Source organism: Podarcis muralis, chromosome 14 (genome assembly GCF_964188315.1).
Source record: "Podarcis muralis chromosome 14, rPodMur119.hap1.1, whole genome shotgun sequence".
Taxonomy (NCBI): Eukaryota; Metazoa; Chordata; class Lepidosauria; order Squamata; family Lacertidae; genus Podarcis; species Podarcis muralis.
This window is the reverse complement of record NC_135668.1, coordinates 48,929,807-48,950,470: the sequence shown is the minus strand read 5'-3', so window position 1 is coordinate 48,950,470 and position 20,664 is coordinate 48,929,807. Positions and strand designations below refer to the sequence as shown.

The 20,664-nt window shown below is 46.0% G+C and overlaps 1 protein-coding gene across 1 annotated transcript in view; it reads right to left on the bottom strand.

The window, feature by feature from the left end:
- FLII (FLII actin remodeling protein) overlaps positions 1–20,664 on the bottom strand; it is a 54,205-nt gene that overhangs the window by 4,980 nt on the left and 28,561 nt on the right. Inside the window, exons 15-27 of the mRNA XM_028706595.2 lie at positions 19,882–19,964; positions 18,908–18,982; positions 15,813–15,896; positions 14,186–14,357; positions 12,952–13,056; positions 10,508–10,699; positions 9,628–9,816; positions 8,304–8,443; positions 7,574–7,829; positions 6,864–7,018; positions 4,278–4,338; positions 2,435–2,563; positions 679–785 (exon numbers count right to left, since the gene is read on the bottom strand). Of these exons, the coding sequence (XP_028562428.2) occupies positions 679–785; positions 2,435–2,563; positions 4,278–4,338; positions 6,864–7,018; positions 7,574–7,829; positions 8,304–8,443; positions 9,628–9,816; positions 10,508–10,699; positions 12,952–13,056; positions 14,186–14,357; positions 15,813–15,896; positions 18,908–18,982; positions 19,882–19,964 (1,748 nt within the window). The remainder of the gene's footprint in view (positions 1–678; positions 786–2,434; positions 2,564–4,277; positions 4,339–6,863; positions 7,019–7,573; positions 7,830–8,303; positions 8,444–9,627; positions 9,817–10,507; positions 10,700–12,951; positions 13,057–14,185; positions 14,358–15,812; positions 15,897–18,907; positions 18,983–19,881; positions 19,965–20,664) is intronic.

The following is a 20,664-nucleotide window of genomic DNA, read 5'->3' as shown; positions in this document are numbered from 1 at the left end:
AAGAAAGGGCACAATAACATTAAAGGTAAAGGTACCCCTGCCCGTACGGGCCAGTCTTGACAGACTCTAGGGTTGTGCACCCATCTCACTCAAGAGGCCGGGGGCCAGCGCTGTCCAGAGACACTTCCGGGTCACGTGGCCAGCGTGACAAAGCTGCATCTGGCGAGCCAGCACAGCACATGGAAACGCCATTTACCTTCCCGCTAGTAAGCGGTCCCTATTTATCTACTTGCACCCGGGGGTGCTTTCGAACTGCTAGGTTGGCAGGCGCTGGGACCGAGCGACGGGAGCGCACCCCGCCACGGGGATTCGAACCGCCGACCTTTCGATCGGCAAGCCCTAGGCGCTGAGGCTTTTACCCACAGCGCCACCCGCGTCCCACAATAACATTACCAGCAGTCATTTGAGTGGGGCTTCAGTGCCCAGGGGTTGGGAAACCTGCAGCACGGCAGGTGCCCTTGTCTCCAACGCCCCCTGCCCCCCCACGGTGACCGTGTAAGATGGGACTGATGGGCATTGGAGTCCATCAAACTCTGGAGAGCCACAGGTCCCCCATCCCGTTCTGCGATGCCCCCCTCCATGGTTTTCAAAGCTTACGCTAATGGCACCTGAAGGAGGTAAAATATTTTCCATGAGAAGGAAGAGAGCGAGGGGAGGAACAAGAGGAACAGCGCCCACCTGAACAGGCGAGAATACTTCATGTAGTCTGCATCTCCGTCATAAGGCTTCTGTGCACCAATCCCAACCCAGAAGAAGTTCTCAGGCTCCTCTCCCTCATTGATCACCTGGAACAAAAGGTGGAGTGGCCATTGCGAGGCAGGTAAGACAGGGCTTCTGGGTCAAGCCAGTAGCCCACCTAGTCCGGCATCCTGTTCTCACAGAGGCCAACCCAGATGCCCCCGGGAAACCACCAAAACCAGGACTGGAGTGCAAGAGCCCTCTCTCTCCCTTCCATTTTTGCCTCCATCTGTGGAGGCAGAGCAGAGATGTCCCGGCTAGCGGCCTTCGGTGGTTCTCTCCTTCAGATGTGATTCAATTCAGGCTCACGCCAGCAGAAACCCCTGCAGGCTGCGTGAACACCCAGAGCAAACCGTAAGTTCCCCAGAGGTCATCCAGCCCAACCCCACAAATTACCTTCCCCAATCTGCCTGATGCCAGCGATATCTTTGTAACCAGGGCAGGCTGCCAGCAGTGCCAGATTTAGGTATAAGCTAAACAAGCCACACTCTCCCCCCCCCCCCCAATTACAAGTCTGTGCAAATTGTTTTTAAAGGAACTTTTGTTATTGCCAAATGCCAATGTGTTTGCATTATTAAGTTTGTTGTGAATTAAAAAATCGTTTTAAGTTAGAGCTTAATCATTATTTCACTATTAATATACTTCTTAATTGCATTTCACTATTAATATACTGTATTTTTTGCTCCATAAGATGCACTTTTTTCCTCCTAAAAAGTAAGGGGGAATGTGTGTGCGTCTTATGGAGCGAATGTAGGTGGGAGGCTCTGCTCAAAGCTTCCTTTAAAGAGCCGCGCCTAGCGTGTGTGTGGCTCTTGGGGGCTTTTCCGCGAGGTGGGAGAAGGGACTGACAGGCTGCCCTCTGTCCCTTCCCCCACCTCCCGGAAAAGCCAGCAAGAGCCGCTGCCAGGCTCTGCTCAGCGCTCCCTTGTAAGGGCTCCCTTTTGTCCCTCATCCCGCTTTGCTGGGAAGCCAGCAGAACAAGAGGCGCTGCGCAGGGTTCAAAGCAAGAAAAGTGAGAGCTGCTTACATGCTCTGTGCAGAATATTTTTTTTCTTGCTTTCCCCCTCTAAAAACTAGGTGCGTCTTCTGAAGCAAAAAATATGGTACTACTTCTTAACTGTATTTCAGTTCAACAATTAATTTGATAAAATACATGTTTTGTTATGTGCAAATGGCTTTAGATACCTATTAGGTCCATAAATTTTGTTTTTGTTGTTTAGTCGTGTCCAATTCTTTGTGACCCCATGGACGAGAGCACGCCAGGCAGTCCTGTCTCCCGCAGTTTGGTCAAACTCATAAATTACCATATAGCACATATTCAACACAAAAAACAGCGACCACTGTTCGACAGTGGAATTTGCTGCCAAGGAGTGTGGTGGAGTCTCCGTCTTTGGAGGTCTTTAAGCAGAGGCTTGACAACCATATGTCAGGAGTGCTCTGATGGTGTTTCCTGCTTGGCAGGGGGTTGGACTCGATGGCCCTTGTGGTCTCTTCCAACTCTATGATTCTATGATTTGTTGTTGACAAAGGACAGCTGGACATATAAAAGGCCCCATTACCTTCAGTAGCTTAGGGCCTCATCAAACCTAAATCCGGTCCTGGCTGCGAGGAAAGAGGATGGGAAACGGGTCCGCTTCACCATCTCACGCGCAGTCGTCCCCCCCCCTCCGGCCATTGTTTTCCTGCTCTGACTCACCTGCTTGCTGTAGGAGTCATCAAACATGCAGTTCATCATGTCCTCAGCCAGCTTGGCTTCGTCGGGGTCGGCAGCCCGGCCCACCCAGGTGTACACAATGCCTTGGTTGTCTGTGCTTTCAAAGGGAACCTGGAGAAAAAGGGGGGAAATGTTCAAAGGGAACCCTATAACCTCCTGGAGAGTTTCCGTACATAGCGAGTTCCGTGTGTCCGGCCAAAGAGTGGACTTTGGCTGCTGCCATCGCACACAAAGAGATGCTTGCAGAGCAAGAAGACGATAGTTTATTATTGGAAGCACAAAACTAGGATGGGAAAAGGTGTCTAGTTCCAACCAAACTAACTTAACTGGAGAAAACAAAGGCAGCCAGGCTAGTTCCTCTGTTCTCTTGGGGGATCATTAAAGGTGACCTCTCGTCTTGAGGTCCGAAGAGTTAGGAAGTGGTAAAAGAGGATACAGGTATGGGTCTAAATACCTGTAAGATGTATTGGCCTAAACCAGTGGTTCTTAAACTTTTTTCTCTGGGCCACACTTTCAGAACAACAATTTGCTTGCACCACGTGGAATTTTTAATTAATAAGAAATACACTGGAAAACAACTAGGACTGTCCTAAGTATCACTTGATGCTCTTGCTCTCATTTTGAAAAGATATCTATCCATATTCTGCAAATAAAAAATATATTTTGATACCATACTACACTGAAATATTGAAATGTTGGATTGTCCTTGAATCTTCCTGCCACACCATTTGAGATATAGAGGTCAAAATACAGGGAATTTAGAGATCTCTGACTCCGTTTTAACCATTCACAATAAGCTGCCCCCAAACTTCCAACACAACCCCCCCACCATCAGCGTTGGGGGACAAAAGTACAGAAGGATGTCATGACAGGGACCTTAATTTCCTGTTAATTTTTTGAGGGTTGAATTGGATCTACTCATTTATACATATTGCTGTTGAGCATTTCAGGTTGTTTTACTCTTGTTTTCAAGTGTTTGTTTCTGTAAGTTGCCTTGAGTCAGTTTTGTGGGGAAAGCGACCAAGCAATTTTTTATTTTTTTATTTTTATTATTATTACTGCTGTTAATAAGAATGTTAATAGGAAAAAATATCACAGCTGTAGGAAGGTTGACCTGGCACCATGGTTGTGGCCAGTGACAGATCAATATTAGTTTTTCCTGTTCTGAAAAGGGTGCTCTTGAACAGAATGCTCTCTAAGGAAGAACTGTTAAATACAATCCAAAATGGTTTCTTAAATCCAGGTTGTAGACTTCTGAATGACATATTCCTTAATCCAGGAGTGTGTGCAAGTATGTGCATCACCAATCACAAGAAGCAAGGAAAAGAGGCCCCCAAAATTTCCATTGCACCTTTTAAAAGATGATTAGTGAGTATGTTGCACAATATAGGTTCTGTGACTTGCCAAATGCAAGAAAAGTCACAAAAATTCAATTTTTTCAGGCACCTCGTTTTCATGAATTCATTTTAAAGAACAAGTTGCCAGCCCTTATGAATGCTGGACGTTTATACATTTCCTCAGTGCCCCCCCCCCCCGGAACGCATACCCCTAAACATTTTGTGAATCGTTTGGCCTCATTGAGGGGCAGTATTTCAATATGAGAGGAAAATGAGAGGACCCCTAAATTTTTTTTTAGAAAAAAAGCACAGCATTTCCTACAAGAGAGACACAAAACTTTTGATTCCTGAGTATGCTAAAGCTATCCCATATTAGAGAAAGCAGCAGTATAAAATCCTATAAGGAGTTTAATTCCACTTTAAAATGTGAACAAGAGTTGAAAACCAGACTATAAAGTATTAGACCTAGACCATGACAAAGAGGTTACCTTCAGGATAAAACAAAACTCGGAGTTGAGAAGGCTGGAGTCTGTGTTGATCTGGATACATCTGGGAAGAAAAGGGGAAGAAAAAAAGGTCATCAATCGCAATCACAGAAAAGGTGAAAGTCAACACCTGTCATTGTGACTATGCCCATTTCTGAGAAGAACAACCAGGAAGTTGGCGAGAATGCTGGAAACCGTCCTCTGAGGAACAAGTGAAGATGCAGAGTATGTTTAGCCTGGTGGGAAGAGCCACTGTTCAGTGGGCTACAGCATCTGCCTTGCGTGCAAAATGTCCCGGGTTCAAATCCCCAGCACCTCTGGGTTAGGGCTGGGAGAGACGCAGGAGAGCTGTAGACAACACTAGCTTGGAGGAGACAATACTAGAATGGTCCGACTCTGCATAAAGCAGCTGCGTATGTTGTTCTTTGCAATGACAGCGTCCCTCAGAGAGAGCTGCCCGTGGTACCAACTCAGTTATAGACGATTCTACGTTATAATTTGGTCATGGGTGTAATATAATCTCTAAAGATTCACATTGCAAACTGCTCAGAGTGCCTTGAGTCAGCCGCTGTACATGCTCTGTTCAGACGGGACTAAACCCCAGGGATTCCACTGGATTGTCATGAGTGTAAACTCTCTTTACAGGGTGGGTGTTTATGTCTCTCTCCACACATACAGGTGAAATTCGAAAAATAGAGTATCGTGGAAAAGTTCATTTATTTTAGTAATTCAACTTAAAAGGTGAAACTAATATATGAGATAGACTCATGACATGCAAAGCGAGATATGTCAAGCCTTTATTTGTTATAATTGTGATGATTATGGCGTACAGCTGATGAAAACCCCAAATTAACAATCTCAGAAAATTAGAATCTTGAAACTAATCTCATATATTAGTTTCACCTTTTAAGTTGAATTACTGAAATAAACGAACTTTTCCATGTTATTCTAATTTTTCGAGTTACACCTGTATATGGGGGGAGTTACTGGTTTGTTCTTGTTTCAAATTATGCATTTTGCGCTTTTCATCTCGTATTTTTATGCCGGAGAAGCGCCCTGAGATCTTCGGATGAAGGGTGGCACACAATTATTATTATTATTATTATAATCAACTAATTTTTTACTCAGGGCAGACGCACTGGAAATGACAAGAGCCAGGTCAGTCATGCCCATTCATTTCAACAGGACTAATGAATTATAACAACCCAAATAAAGCTAAACGTACTGGCTCCCAGTACGTTTCCGAGCACAATTCAAAGTGTTGGTGCTGACCTTTAAAGCCCTAAACGGCCTCGGTCCAGTATACCTGAAGGAGCGTCTCCACCCCCATCATTCTGCCCGGACGCTGAGGTCCAGCGCCGAGGGCCTTCTGGCGGTTCCCTCATTGTGAGAAGCAAAGCTACAGGGAACCAGGCAGAGGGCCTTCTCGGTAGTGGCGCCCACCCTGTGGAACGCCCTTCCAGCAGATGTCAAAGTGATAAATAACTACCTGACATTCAAGAGACATCTTAAGGCAGCCCTGTTCAGGGAAGTTTTTAACATGTGATATTTTATTGTATTTTTGGTTTTTATGGAAGCCGCCCAGAGTGGCTGGGGAGGCCCAGCCAGATGGGCGGGGTATAAATAATAAATTATTATTATTATTATTATTATTATTATTATTATTATTATTATTATTATTATTATTATTAAATGGCCCACAATTCCTAAGGGAGGGCCTTTGTATCCCAGAATGGGTGTTAAAAGCTGGCAAAGCCCCTGGGTCCAGAAAGGAAGAAAAATGACAGATAGATTAAGAGAAAAAGACAATAGCGATTTCGAAAAAGAATGGGAACCATTTATATTATATTTGCAGAAACAAAGAAAGTCAATAGACTTGATGGCAGGATTTAAATAAACATTCACATTATTAGTATGAGAAAATGTTTAGAAAATAGTGAAATATTCTAGTGTATTTACTTCAGGTTTTTAGGCTTGATGTTATGTTATTAATAACTTTTTCTGTTAAAAGGTAAAGGATCCCTGATGGTTAAGTCCAGTCGTGGCTGACTCTGGGGTTGCGGTGCTCATCTCGCTTTATTGGCCGAGGGAGCCGGCGTACAGCTTCCGGGTCATGTGGCCAGCATGACTAAGCCGCTTCTGGCGAACCAGAGCAGCGCACGGAAACGCCGTTTACCTTCCCGCCGGAGCGGTACCTATTTATCTACTTGCACTTTGACGTGCTTTCGAACTGCTAGGTTGGCAGGAGCAGGGACTGAGAAATGGGAGCTCTCCCCGTCGCGGAGATTCGAACCGCCGACCTTCCGATCGGCAAGTCCTAGGCTCTGTTGTTTAACCCACAGCGCCACCCGCGTCCCTACTTTTTCTGTTAGGAGATAGCAAAGTGAGTGAAAAGAAAAACAAACCAGAAGCGGAAGTTGGGGGAAGCCCTGGAGAGGAGGGAGGGAGGAATATATAATATATGTTAAGAAATTGAGATGTATGTAATGAATGAAAAAGAAAAATGAATAAATAATAATAATTAAAAAAATCAGAAAGGAAGACTCCTAAGGCGGGGGCCTATAGGGGTCAGAGGCAAGAGACGCTCACCGGGTGCAGAGGGTGCTGCCGTTCGTACGGATGTGGTAGAGGCTGGGTTGAAGCCCATCGTCTCTCGCTTTCCTCTTGCCCTTGTGGACGATGAATTTCCGCTTGAAGTGGGAGAGGAACTTGGGGTTCTCCTGCTGCTGCGTCATCCGCACGACCTGAAACGATAGAAGAAGGAACAGAGGAGGATTACCGTACGTTTCCGTGTATAAGACGCCCCCTTGTATAAGACGCCACCAATTTTTGGGGACTCAAACTTAAGAAAATGGGGGGAAATTGCCCAGAGTTGAGCTTTTTTCAAGGGGGTTGGCTGAAAATCACATGTCAACAATATGCGCTGAACAAGTATATCCCTCCCCCTTTAACATGATCTGGTTTTTTTGGGGGGGGGGAAACCCTCATCTAATACACTGTAAAGTACATTAACATCTATGGCCACGGTTCCTCTTATATTAAGTGGTTGACTCAAATAACCACAGTGCAGAGTGCCTTTGTTCTGGGTTCCAGCCGGCCATGTACCCTCCCTTTTATTTATACTTTTCAAGCTTATACATTTCATTAGTTTTATAATCAATTTAACATTTCTTTATAATGAGTGCAAGCCAGAAGCACATGAGCCGCTGACTCAATACTGCCGTCTCCACAGGGACATAACCGTTCTCCCAGGGGATTTTTTTTGAAATCGACCCTCAGGTACCACCGAAATTGCTCACCTCCAGCTTCCCAGGGAAAAGGTTCTCAAATTTCTTCTGGAGGCTGAAAGTGAATGTGAGCCAGCCCATGTTGGAGGCCTCCCTGCCTTGCCAAAAATAAACAACGCACTGGAAATCTTCCTCGGGCTGCTTCTCCTCTTCTTCTTCCTCCTCCTCCTCCTCTTCCTCCTCCTCTCCCTCGGCAGCCCCTTCGGGTCTCTTTTTCTTCTTCTTCTTCTCCTCCTCTTGCTCCTCGCTCTCCACGGGGACCCAGTACCTTTGAAGGCGCAAAGCACAGTGAATCGCTCAGCGAGGGAGGCAGCTTGCTCCCTCCTCCCGAGGAAGCTTCAGTGCGGATCGCAAGCCCCATCTATACTGCAGGGCTCAAAGGCGTAGCCAAGCAGGACCAGCGAGGGGTGTGGCCTAGTGAGAAGGGGTGTGGCCAAGGGGGCGTGGCTTGGGGAGAGCCTCGAGGGCCAGGTTGAGAGGTGTGGAGGGCCCAGGCGGACCCGTGGCCTGGTTCGGTCTAAGTCAGCTCCGTAGGCTTGTTTTCCAGACTCAACGGAAACACTCTCATTTGGTCCAAATCCTGCAGTGTTCGGGGTTGGACTAGATGACCTTTGGGGGGGACCCTTCCAACTCTACAAATTCCATGATTCTGCATTGGATCAGACTGGACAGAGAAGGGAAATAAAGAGGGAGGCAATGCCTGCGGAGGTGGGTGGGTGAGTGACAGCAAGGGCCTGCTTACCGGCACAGGAAGACGTAGCAATCCTGGGTGTGGAAATGCCCAAATTCCTCCTCGGGTAGGCGGGCGAACTTCTTGCCTTCCAGGACAAAGCCCTCCATGCCATCCAGGTCTTCGTTCCATTCCTCCATGAGCTGCTCCGCCTGCCCCGCAAGAAAGAAAGAAAGAAAGAGTTAAGCTGCAGGGGGGCTGACAGCAGAATTAAGAGGAAGACTGAACATAGCAGTGAGGAGGTATCACTTACTGTATGTTTCGCTCCGTAAGACGCACTTATTTCCTCCTAAAAAGTAAGGGGATGTGTCTGTGCGTCTTATGGAGTGAATGCCTATGGACAGCGGCGGGATCCGGCTGCATTCATGAGCTGAGGATCTATGGCTCCCCTTCCTTCCCTCCTCCGTGACTCACTTTGAAGCAGCAAAGAGGGAAAGGAGCCGCTTACATGAGAGGAGGCTGCTGGGGTTCCTGCACCGGCTCCTTGAGTGCGTACGGTAAAGAAACATACAGCTCCTGTCCCCCCCACTCTGATATACAGGTAGTTTATTACTAAAATAGTTTAGTACATTTGATTCAGAAATTCCCCCCCCCCCCCTGTTTTCCTCTTTTAAAAACTGTCTTATGGGCAGATGTGTCTTATGGAGCGAAAAATACGGTTAATAATAATAGACCACCCCCCTTCATCTGAAGATCTCAGTGTGGTTCACAGCATAAAAATACTGTGGGAAAGCCATCTCCCGGACTGCTGATATATTTCTCTGCTGTAAATAAACGCTTCTTAGATTAGAAAGAAGCTGTGTACGGAGTGTTTTTCTGCATGGGTGAGATTCCTCAACACAGGCTACTCCGCTGATCGCTATACTCTGCTAGACGCCGGGAGAAGCACTGAGTTGCAGCGGAGGTGTGCCGGACGTTAAATCTCACAAATACAAGATGAAAACCCAAAATTCCTAATAAAAACAAGAACAAGACAAAACCATAACCTCCCCTCTCCAAAATGGGGGGAAAGGAGACCCACAGACAGGGCTGAACAATGGGGCTGGAGATGCTCCTTCAGGTACACAGGACTGAGGCCTTTTAGGGCTTCCAAGGTCTGCACCAACGCTTTGAATTTCACAAACCTCCGGGGGGGGGTGTAGGGGCTCACTGGTGGAGTCTTCAGATTACAGAATTCCGCGTAGGAATTTTCTCCTTGGTTTGACCAAGGAGTTTGGGGTCGGACGACGACTGGGGCAGGAAGCAGTAGGGCAGATTTTAGACCGCCTCCACTTCACGTGAGGTGACTCTGCAGAGGAGAATCTCAGCCCAGCCACCCGCTCCGTCCGAGACCTACCTCGCTTAGCGGCATGGGGGGCTGGCGCGGCAGGAAGAGGGCTGTCAGGTCAGCCTTCATCTGGTCCTTCTTCTCAGAGTCTTTCTGCACTTTTCCTGAAAGGCCGTCCGCCTGCTTGACCGACTCTGCGTTGCGGGTGTAATCCACCTTCAGCACGTCATCCCAGTTCTTGAATTTGGACTTGAAGACCTGGGGGGTGGGGAGCAAAAAAGGACAGACATCACTAAAGAATTGATGCTTTGAATTATGGTGCTGGAGGAGACTCTTGAGAGTCCCATGGACTGCAAGAAGATCAGACCTCTCCATTCTGAAGGAAATCAGCCCTGAGTGCTCACTGGAAGGACAGATCCTGAAGCTGAGGCTCCAATACTTTGGCCACCTCATGAGAAGAGAAGACTCCCTGGAAAAGACCCTGATGTTGGGAAAGATGGAGGGCACAAGGAGAAGGGGACGACAGAGGACGAGATGGTTGGACAGTGTTCTCGAAGGTACCAGCATGAGTTTGACCAAACTGAGGGAGGCAGTGGAAGACAGGAGTGCCTGGCGTGCTCTGGTCCATGGGGTCATGAAGAGTCGGACACGACTAAACGACTAAACAACAACAACAAATGTGGGTTTTTAAAAAATGAATACACTGGTACCTCAGGTTACAGATGCCTCGGGTTACGCGTTTTCAGGTTATGGACACACCGAAACCCAGAAGTACCGGAACGGGCTACTTCCGGGTTTCAGCAATTGCGCTTTGCGCATGTGCAGAAGCGCTGAGTTGAGTCACGCGCGTGCACAGATGCGGCGCTGCGGGTTGCGAACGTGCCTCCCCCACGGATCACGTTCGCAACCCGAGGTTCCACTGTAAATACATACCCGTCCACCCACCTACCTGGCACTCAGTGCCCTCCAGGTTGCGGGTCACCATGGCGTGTTTGGGGCGATGCAGCATGCTGCAGAGCTCCTGGCCCAACTTGAGGGCAGCGGCGCGCACCAGGCGAGGAGACTTGCGGCCGATCCAGATGAAAACGTCAGACCAGCAGTCCAGGATGTAGACCGACTTGGTGTCCAACAGACTTTGAAGCTGAGGAAGGGGAGACAAGAAGGAAGGGTTTCAATTCACCCTGCTCAGCTGCCAAGATCAGTTTCGGCGGCTCCTCAAGGCCTGGTGCCAGAGTTTCCCAAAGGGCCCGTCGGAACAGCAGTTATTTGGAAATGTGCTGCCCCCATTTCAAAGCAGCTGTGTAAGCTGAGGGCCTTCTCAGTAGTGGTGCCCACCCTAATAATTGCCCTCCCTTATGTCTAAGACATAAGTAACTATGGCTGAATCAAAACAGATACAAAAAACGATGTGAAAACCATTTTTGAAATAAAGTTGTAAAATATATATGGAATTTGCCATTAGCTCATCAGCACAATCTAGTGCCACATTTGTATAATGCACTTAGGTAAAGGTAAAGGACCCCTGACAGTTAAGTCCAGTCACAGACGACTCTGGGGTTGTGGCGCTCATCTCGCTTTATAGGCCGAGGGAGCCAGCGTTTGTCTGCAGACAGTTTTTCCGGGTCATGTGGCCAGCATGACTAAGCCACTGGCAAAACCAGAGCAGCACACGGAAACACCGTTTACCTTCCTGCTGGAATGGTACCTGTTTATCTACTTGCTTTTGAACTGCTAGGTTGGCAGGAGCTGGGACTGAGCAACGGGAGCTCACCCCGCTGCGGGGATTCGAACTGCCAACCTTCTGATCGGCAAGACCTAGGCTCAGTGGTTTAGACCACAGCACCACCCACGTCCCTGTATAATGCACTTAAAACACACTTAAATATATACAAACATAATAAAACATCAAACATTAAAAACTTCTCGATACGGGCTGCCTGCAGATATTGTCTTAATGTCAGATTGTTGTTTATTTCCTTGACATCTGAACGGAGGGTATTCCACAGGGCGGGCGCCAATACCGAAAAGGCCCTGCGCCTGGTTCCCTGTAACCTCACTTCTCGCAGTGAGGGAACGACCAGAAAGCCCTTGGAGCTGGACCTCAGTGTCCAGGCTGAATGATGGGGTTGGAGACGCTCCTTCAGGTATACAGGACTGAGGCTGTGTAGTGGTTAGAGTGTTGGACTAGGACCTGGGAGACCAGGGTTCAAATCCTGACTTGGCCATGAAGCTCACTGGGTGACCTTGGGAGCCAGTCACTGCTTCTCAGCCTAACCTACCTCACAGGGTTGCTGTGGGGATTAAAGGAGATGGGGGAGAACTATGAAGCTTCTTGGGGGGGGGGGAATGGTGGGATAGAAATGAAATAAATAAATAAAAATAAATAGGACCCCTGATGCAGTTGTGTTCCTGGGAGAGAGTAGAGCTTCCTGCTCTGTTCCCTCTCCCCATCCCATTCCTGCATTGTAGCAGGGTTGGATCCCATCCAATTCTACAACACTCTCTCTCTCTCTCTCTCTCTCTCTCTCTCTCTCTCTCTCTCTCTCCCGTATTTTTTGCTCCATAAAACGCATTTTTTTCTTCCTAAAAAGTAAGGGGAAATGTCTGTGCGTCTTATGGAGTGAATGCATGGTCCCTGGAGGCGAATTGCCCAGGGGTGAAAAGCAGATCATGCTTTTTTTTTTTAAGAAAGAGGGAAGTGGGTGTTGAAACAAAGCCGCTGATTGGCAAGCGATCGGGAGGGAGATAAGGGATGCTAGCAATAGAAGAGGCTGCCTGGGAGTGGGGAGGTAAAGACAGCAAACTTGCAAAGGGGGGAAACAGGAAGACTAAAGCAATAAGGAGAGAAATTAGAAGGAAAAGAGGAGCAAAAAACTGCTCCAGCTAAGGAAAAGACACTAAGGCAAACAAGAGGGAAGGGAGTGTTGAAAGGAAGCAGCTGATCGGCAAGCGACTGGGAGGGAGATAAGGGAGGCTAGCGATAAAGGAGGCTGCCTAGGAGGGGGGAGGTAAAAGCCCATGGATCCTCATGATTTTTGCATTGGGTCACCCCAAATTCAACATCAGATCACATAGCATGTCCATGGCTACAGCCTGCACCAAAACCACACACGCATCCACTGTTTCGTGGGGCCGCAGTGGTGCAAAAGCATGGTTACAAAGCATGGATCCACATGGCTCCTCAGAATTTTTGCACTGGGCTACCCCAAACTCACCGTCAAATCACATATCATGTCTGTGGCCACAGCATGGGCCACAAAAATCATACATCCACTGTTTCGTTCAGAATATTTTTTTGTTTTGTTTTCCTCCACTAAAAACTAGGTGCTTCTTATTGTCAGGTGTGTCTTATGGAGGGAAAAATACGGCATAGATAAACACAGAGGGGCGTACCAGCCTCATTTCTGGCAGCAGATCCACTTTGGGCCTCTTCTTGTGTTCCACAGAAAGCTTGTAGTTGATCTGGGGCAGCTCCAGGTAACCCAAACCTAAACCGACCTGTGGGAGAACAGGAGAAGGAAGGAGAAAAGGGGAAATGGGTGTTAGCAGGGAGAAGGGAGCAATCAAAAGCCCACCTGGCAAGCCTTTTCCTGCTCTGGGGTCTCTTCTGCCCCATACTTTTAAAGCAGCGTCATACCGCTTTATATAGCCCGGGCTTCCTGCAAAGGATCCTGGGAACTGTAGTTTGTTATGGGTGTTGAGAGCTGTTATAAGTGTTTGGGTGTGACCAGCCTAGAATTGATTTAAATCAAATCGATTTAAATCACTAGTCAGTAAGAGTTTATTTAAATCATTTTTTTCTTTACAGAAAGACTCATTCTTGCTGGTATAATCTTAATATTTACAACCACATGAAGGCTTCATTTCTGGAATAGTAAATTTTCAGAGTAGTTTTTGCAGTCATATCAAAAATTACTGATTTGGTTATACAGTGGTACCTCAGGATGCGAATGGGATCTGTTCTGGAGTCCTGTTCGCATCCTGAACAGAACATAAGACGCAACGGTGCGTCTGTGGGTCGCGTTTTGCCCCTTCCGCGCATGACATCATTTTGAGCTTCTGCGCATGCGGCAAAACCCGGAAGTAACGCGCTCCGTTACTTCTGGGTTGCCGTGGAGCGCAACCCAAAAGCGCTCAACCTGAAGCACATTCAACCCAAGGTATGACTGTACTATTAGAAATACAGAGACAGATAACTATGAAATTATTGTCAGGTTTTTAATAAGTTAACTGTTTATATTTGGACAACTTTTCTGCTGTATTTTACTGGAAGGAGAAAAATAATCATTTAAGCGTTTTATTTAACTAAAACAATAACATTATAGCATATGTATCCATGTTTGCTAACTGATGCAGTTAAACAATTAAAAATAAAAAACTGAGACTGAGCTTTAGCACACGTGAAAAACTGAAAACAAATCTTTATTTCCTGGTGAATAGCCTTTGGAGTCTGGACCATAATGTAACTTAAATAGAAAACTATATTTACAAAGATTTTTCCTCCAAAAGCATTTCATTTTAAAAATCTAAATGAAAAATAAAATCCAATTTAAATAAAACAAAAATCCGAAAAAAAATCATTGATTTTTATCCACCCTGGGTGTGACTGGTGTCTGCACCAACTCACCTTGTAGAGTTTAGGTCTGGGAGGCTTGAAGTCATCTGGGACGTTGGGCTTGATCTCATCTGGCTGCCCCCCCAGGACCTCCCAAAACTCGGGCGCCTCCTGCGTCTGACTGACGGTCAGGATCTCTGCCTTCCCCTTCCTCTCATTCTTATTGATCTTCTCTGCGAAAAGCCTAAGAGGGGGGAGAAGAACGGAGCGGAAGACTGATTCAGGGAAAGACAAAAAGGAGCTCAGAGGAACAGATTTGCATTGTAACAAGGCTTCAGCTCCAATTAGTATTCGGTTTTTCATTTACTTAATACATTTCCACCCCTTCCCTCCCAAAAGAGTCCAGGGTGTCGAACGCCGAAGCAGCAAAACAATACATCTGAACCACCAAATGCTTCAAAACACCTGGAATCAACATTTAAAAACAGATGCTTATCCACACAGGTAATAGTAACCTCAAGGTGGCCAGGATATAAAAATGGCACATAACCAGTTTTCAGGAAGCACAATCCATGGCAAGCAAACCAGGAGTGAAAATCCATGTATTATTTGTCTATGGAGCCCTTAAACAACTTGGGGGCAGTTTGCATGCGAGATGACATTAACCCATGACATGCCCACTTGACCGCTGGCACGGTTGCAGCTGCTGCATAATATCTATTTGTATGAAATCAATCTTATATGCGCTCTTTGTGGGGCTACCTTTGAAGGTGACCTGGAAACTGCAATAAATCCAGAATGCGGCAGCTAGACTGGTGACTGGGAGCGGCCGCCAAGACCACATAATACCGGTTTTGAAAGACCTACATTGGCTCCCAGTACGTTTCCAAGCACAATTCAATGTGTTGGTGCTGACCTTTAAAGCCCTAAATGGCCTCAGCGCAGTATACCTGAAGGAGCGTCTCCACCTCCATTGTTCAGCTCGGACACTGAGGTCCAGCTCCAAGGGCCTTCTGGCGGTTCCCTCACTGTGAGAACTTACAGGGAACCAGGCAGAGGGCCTTCTTGCTAGTGGCGGCCACCCTGTGGAATGCCCTCCCATCAGATGTCAAGGAAATAAACAACTCTGACTTTTAGAAGACATCTGAAGGCAGCCCTGTTTAGGAAAGTTTTTAATGTTTCATGTTTTGTCGTATTTTTAATATTCTCTTGGAAGCTGCCCAGAGTGGCTGGGGAAACCCATCCAGATGGGTGGTGTATAAGTAATAAATTTATTTTTATTTTTATTACAGTGTGGCAGCATCTACACTTTGGAACTCCCTGCCTATTGATATCCGGCAGGCATCTTCACTGTACACATTTTGGCACCTGCTAAAAACCCATTTTTAAAGGCAAGTCTAGCCAGATGTCTGGAATGCTGGTATGTGTTTTAATTTGTTTTTAGTTTACTGCTGGTTTTAATTTCTTTTAAAGTGTTGTTACTCATTTTGATTGATTTTTTTTTCCCATTTGCAAACTGCCTTGAGGGTTTTTGTTGCTACGAAGAAACGGTGCAAAAATTTTAGGAAATAAAGTATAAATGAAATAAACAAAAAATGATAATGGCATCGGCAGTTCAAATAAAGTTTACCACAGACACCACCCAAAGGCCCAAAGCTACTGACATCAACTACAACCCTCTCCTTGCTTGGGGAGTTACCTGGCTTTGGTGGTGCCGCTCAGAGTGGCCTGGCTCCCCCTCCAGATGTAGATCTCAAGGCCGTGGTCCAACAGGAAGACGAACCTTGGAAAAAAAGTCCCAGGAAAGAGGCAAGTTAGAGATAAAGAAAGAAAAAGACCCTAGAGACAAAGTCAGAGTCTTTTTACACGCAACAGCGGCTGCAAGAGTAAAAAGGTAAAGGTAAAGGTACCCCTGCCCGTACGGGCCAGTCTTGACAGACTCTAGGGTTGTGTGCCCATCTCACTCAAGAGGCCGGGGGCCAGCGCTGTCCGGAGACACTTCCGGGTCACGTGGCCAGCGTGACGAAGCTACTCTGGCGAGCCAGAGCCGCACACGGAAACGCCGTTTACCTTCCCGCTAGTAAGCGGTCCCTATTTATCTACTTGCACCCGGGAGTGCTTTCGAACTGCTAGGTTGGCAGGCGCTGGGACCGAACAACGGGAGCGCACCCCGCCGCGGGGATTCGAACCGCCAACCTTTCGATCGGCAAGCCCTAGGCGCTGAGGCTTTTACCCACAGCACCACCCGCGTCCCCGCAAGAGTACTTGTGGCCAAAAACTGAAGAGCAAAGAAACTCCCTCAATGTCAGAGTGGCAAATCAAATTTTGCGAATATATTGAACTATCCAAGATGACAGCATCAATTAGAGTGCAATCAAAGCAAGAATTAAGAAAGGAATGGAAGCGTGTTGAAGAATATATTGTAAAATATCACTTCAGTGGAAATCTTTGGATAAGTACTGAGTGAGTTCATTAATGCAATGATTCTGGAATAGAGGACTGATTAATGTGATGAATAAATGCGAACACAATGATAGAGTTTTAACGTAGCGAGAAGGACGTCTTGCACGTGGGTGAGGAAGGTCACATGGGTATTTGGGTAAATGGTCAATAGGGTATAGGGTTAGATGTGGGGAATCCATATATTTAATATAACACGTTATGTACAGTGCTGAAATTGTACGGTAACTAACGTGTAATATGAATTTAATAAATAAATAAAGGATTAAAAAAGAAAAAAGAAAAAGACGGAAGGGGCCATTTTTCCCAAATAGCTAGAAGCTGCTGCAGACCTCACTCAAAATCAGTGATGGGGCTTTCCTCTAACCCCTCAGGTTTTATGGAACTACAACTCCCAGAATCCTCCAGGCCAGTGGTTCCCAACCTTTTTTTGGCCATGCCCCCCCAAGCATCTCTAAAATCCTGATGCCTCCCTGCCTCCAATGACATATAATTCAAAAAGTGAACTCCTATTCACGTGGAGGAAGCCTAAAAGGCCATTCACTGTTAATAACTCATTCTTGAATTGCCCCCCATTAAAAATCAAATTGCCCCCCTGTGGGGGGGGGGGAGTGCCCCACATTGCGAACCATGGCTCCAACCCTTAGAGTTTAAGAAAAAAGGCTTCTTATAAATCATACCCCCCCCCCCACTGCAGGATTTCAGAACACATTCCTTCCAGGAAATAAAATGAAACAGTTATCAATTAGTGCAGGAGGCACTAAATACCTCATGTATCGTTAGCATCTGTCTGTCTCAAGAGACAATGGAGTCTGCCTCTGGGGGTGAAGTCAAATCACTGCATTGGCAGCATCAAAGTGACCTCCCTGGGGCGCAAACAGTGCCAGATTTATGTATCAGCTAAACAAGCTACAGCTTAGGGCCCCACTCTCTTGGGGGAACCAAAAAAATTTAAAGGGAAAAAAACAACTGGATGTAATTTCCAAAATATAAGATAAAAAACAAATAAAATAAAACCTACAAACAGCGTTTTGTGTTGTGTAGGCTCCTATTTGTTATGTGCAAATGGCTTTAGATACCTATTAGGTCCATAAATTACGATACAGAATATATTTAACACAAAAAACAGTGACAATTTGTTGCTGACAAAGGACAGCTGGACATATAAAGGGCCCCATTAGCTTCAGTAGCTTAGGGTCTAAATCTGGCCCTGGGTGCAAGCCTGGGCAGTGTGCATGGAGGTCCTGGGCTGCCCAGACGACAAGACCCCCCTCTCGGCCTCACTGATGGGGTCCAAAGGAAAGCAGAGCCAAATGTTTGGCACCAGCTTGGCTGCAGGACTTGCCGGAAGGAGGCGAACAAGACACCATCCAACTGTCTTAGGGACTCCAGATTCATCTAGGGTTTATTCCCGAGTCTTTTCTTCTCCCGAAGATATCCCACAAGGCAGTGGAAGTTCAGGATCAGAGTTTTCCTTCTCCTAGGTGGGCTACCTTCCCAGGTGGGTGAGCCCCATCGGCCCCTCACGTCCCTCTACAGCACATGAAGAAACTGCCTTCTTGGCCATTGGACCCCCTCTTGATCTCATCTGCTCAATCCACCAGCGTCTATCTTCACATGCAGAGGAAGTCTCTAACTCACTGAGAGTTTGAGACCCATCGGCTACCCTCACCTGGCTTAGCCGGCCAGTCGAAGCCATTCCCAGGGTGTGGCTGCTGTCACATGCTGACAGCTTCTAGGAGCCACAGGTGGGAACTGAAAATCATCTCACACTTTCCATATTTCTGATGCTGCTGTTGAGAGATGCCCTTCCACGTTATCACAAGATGTGGATGAAATAAAGTCTTCCCGGGTGGCATAAAAGGTCTGTGGTCCTTCTTTGCCTTGCAGGAACCGGCTATATTGTGCCATTTCCCCATCTGAGAGTGCAACAGTCCTAACATCCCTAAGCCAAGCAGGGATTGTCTAAATTTTCCATCTCTGAACTCCAGATTGCTGTGCGACAATCAATAAAGAACAAACCAATTCCTTGCATTTAATATTATGGTTTACTCCCTCAAATATGGATAGCAAACAGTAATGCGGAGTTAAAGTTCTCTCATTCTTTAAAAGAAATTATTGGTGGACCTTAAGAAAATAATTCCTTAGCCCAGTCCAAGGATGCCTTTGCAAGTACAACTCCACCAATGTAATGAATTGATTGAGGACTTCCTATGAGACAGATGACCTAGAATGTCAACTCAGCTATACATAATATTTTAGGGATTCGTTTCCCCCAAAATTGCTGATTTTAGAGGATCCCGTTTCCAAAAGAGAATCACCCTAAATATTTACCGAGGGTCCAAAGATGCTGCCTTCAGAGGTACCGGTTCCAACTTTATGTTCTTCTTTCCATAAACACGGTAAAGCCTACATTGAAATTGGGGGGCAAAAATGTTAGATGACAGGGGGAAACTTAAATCCACCAATGGGTCTGTTGGCCAAAGGTCTTGGAAGTTTTGCAATTCATGAAGATTTCCCCTACTTCCTTAAAATAAGAGAACATTCAAAACGGCCAGCACGGAAGAGGAAATGGATTGACACTAGATAAAGAGAGGCTGTACCAGGACTAAAAAACTTGGCGGTTTGGAGCCCTCTGTCATATAATTTTTGCACTAGAAAGATCTAGGCAGAGAAGACTGGTTTATCAGGGCACTGCCCCACCAAGGGGAATTGCAAGCTAAACAGTTTTCCCCAAATTCAAAACAATCTCAAAGTCACAAATCTTTCCTGCATCCCACATTATTTATTATCCTGCTGTCAGAACTTGAGACATTCCTGCCAATCTCCTGTTCTCTGGCCAAATCAGTTTTTTGTACCGCTGAATCAACCCCAATCCAAAATTACTGCTATGGCCCAATGTTCCCTTCCATCTGCCTCTAGGCAGAATAATCAAATGAAAAAATCGAAATTTACTAGTGTTAGCCCCCCACAATTAAGAAACAGAGGGGAACAAGGAGAACAGCCAGAAGTCATAAGTAGGAGCATCTTCCAAAAAAATAAATAAATCTGGATCCCCTAAATTACAAGTGAGTCTTTGGAGAGGCAGCGGATTGGGGCCCATTCAGAAGGGACAACCTTTGACCTGAAAGTTGCACCCAGTAATCCCAAATGCTCTGGGGCTAGCAGAAAAAGAAAAGGACTCTGTATGGGCTCAGAAGCACCCTTTCTTCACACAAAAGCAAAATAAGATTTGGGTGTTGTGCCCCGGATAGAATTTTTTTAAAAAGAAGTAGTATCAAAAGGGGACCATTATCATCATTTCTTACCTGGTGACATAGTGTGTGTCTTCCACTGTATAAAAGCCACTGGCCGTCCCACCTTCAATGTAGGAGATCTCATGATCAAAGACCTGCCAACAGCCACGAAAGTTATTTTTTTAACATTTGGATGAGATACCAAAAGAAGATGAAAAACTATTTCTGTATGAGACAATGGCGGCCAGAGCTTTGATAGCTCAAGGATGGAAACATCAAGATCTGCCGACTATTGAGGAATTACACAAAACAAATGAAATACTGTGAAAATCCTTGAAACGAGAAGTAATCGATTAGAAATATTATTTTATAGAAATAAACTAAATAATAAAAATCAAAAAGTTTAAGGAAAAAATTAGAAAAACCTAGAACTGAACAAAGCCTTAAAGGGATGCCGGCTACAAACCTCGTTTCACTGAACCATTCAGTTTCCTCAGAAGGAAATAGAGAAATCATAAACCTTAAATGACCAAATTCAAAGAAAGGGGATACAACTCCCAAAAATTCTGAAGTATTATAATCCTAGCTCGACCTAGGGGAAGCAAAGCGCAGTAATAAAGCATTGAGGACTCAAAGGTACAGTTTCTAAAACTGAGTTTACAAAAAAGTTTGAAAATCTAAATGGCAAATTTTAGACACAGCCCAACTTGAAGAAAGCCAAGCACAGTAATAAAGAGTTGAGGACTCAGCTGTGAAATTTTTTGTATTGAGGAATGGCAAACAAAGATGGTAGAGTACACAGAATTAGCCAGGCTGACGGGATGAATTCGTGAGCAACAATTGCAAAACAATTGC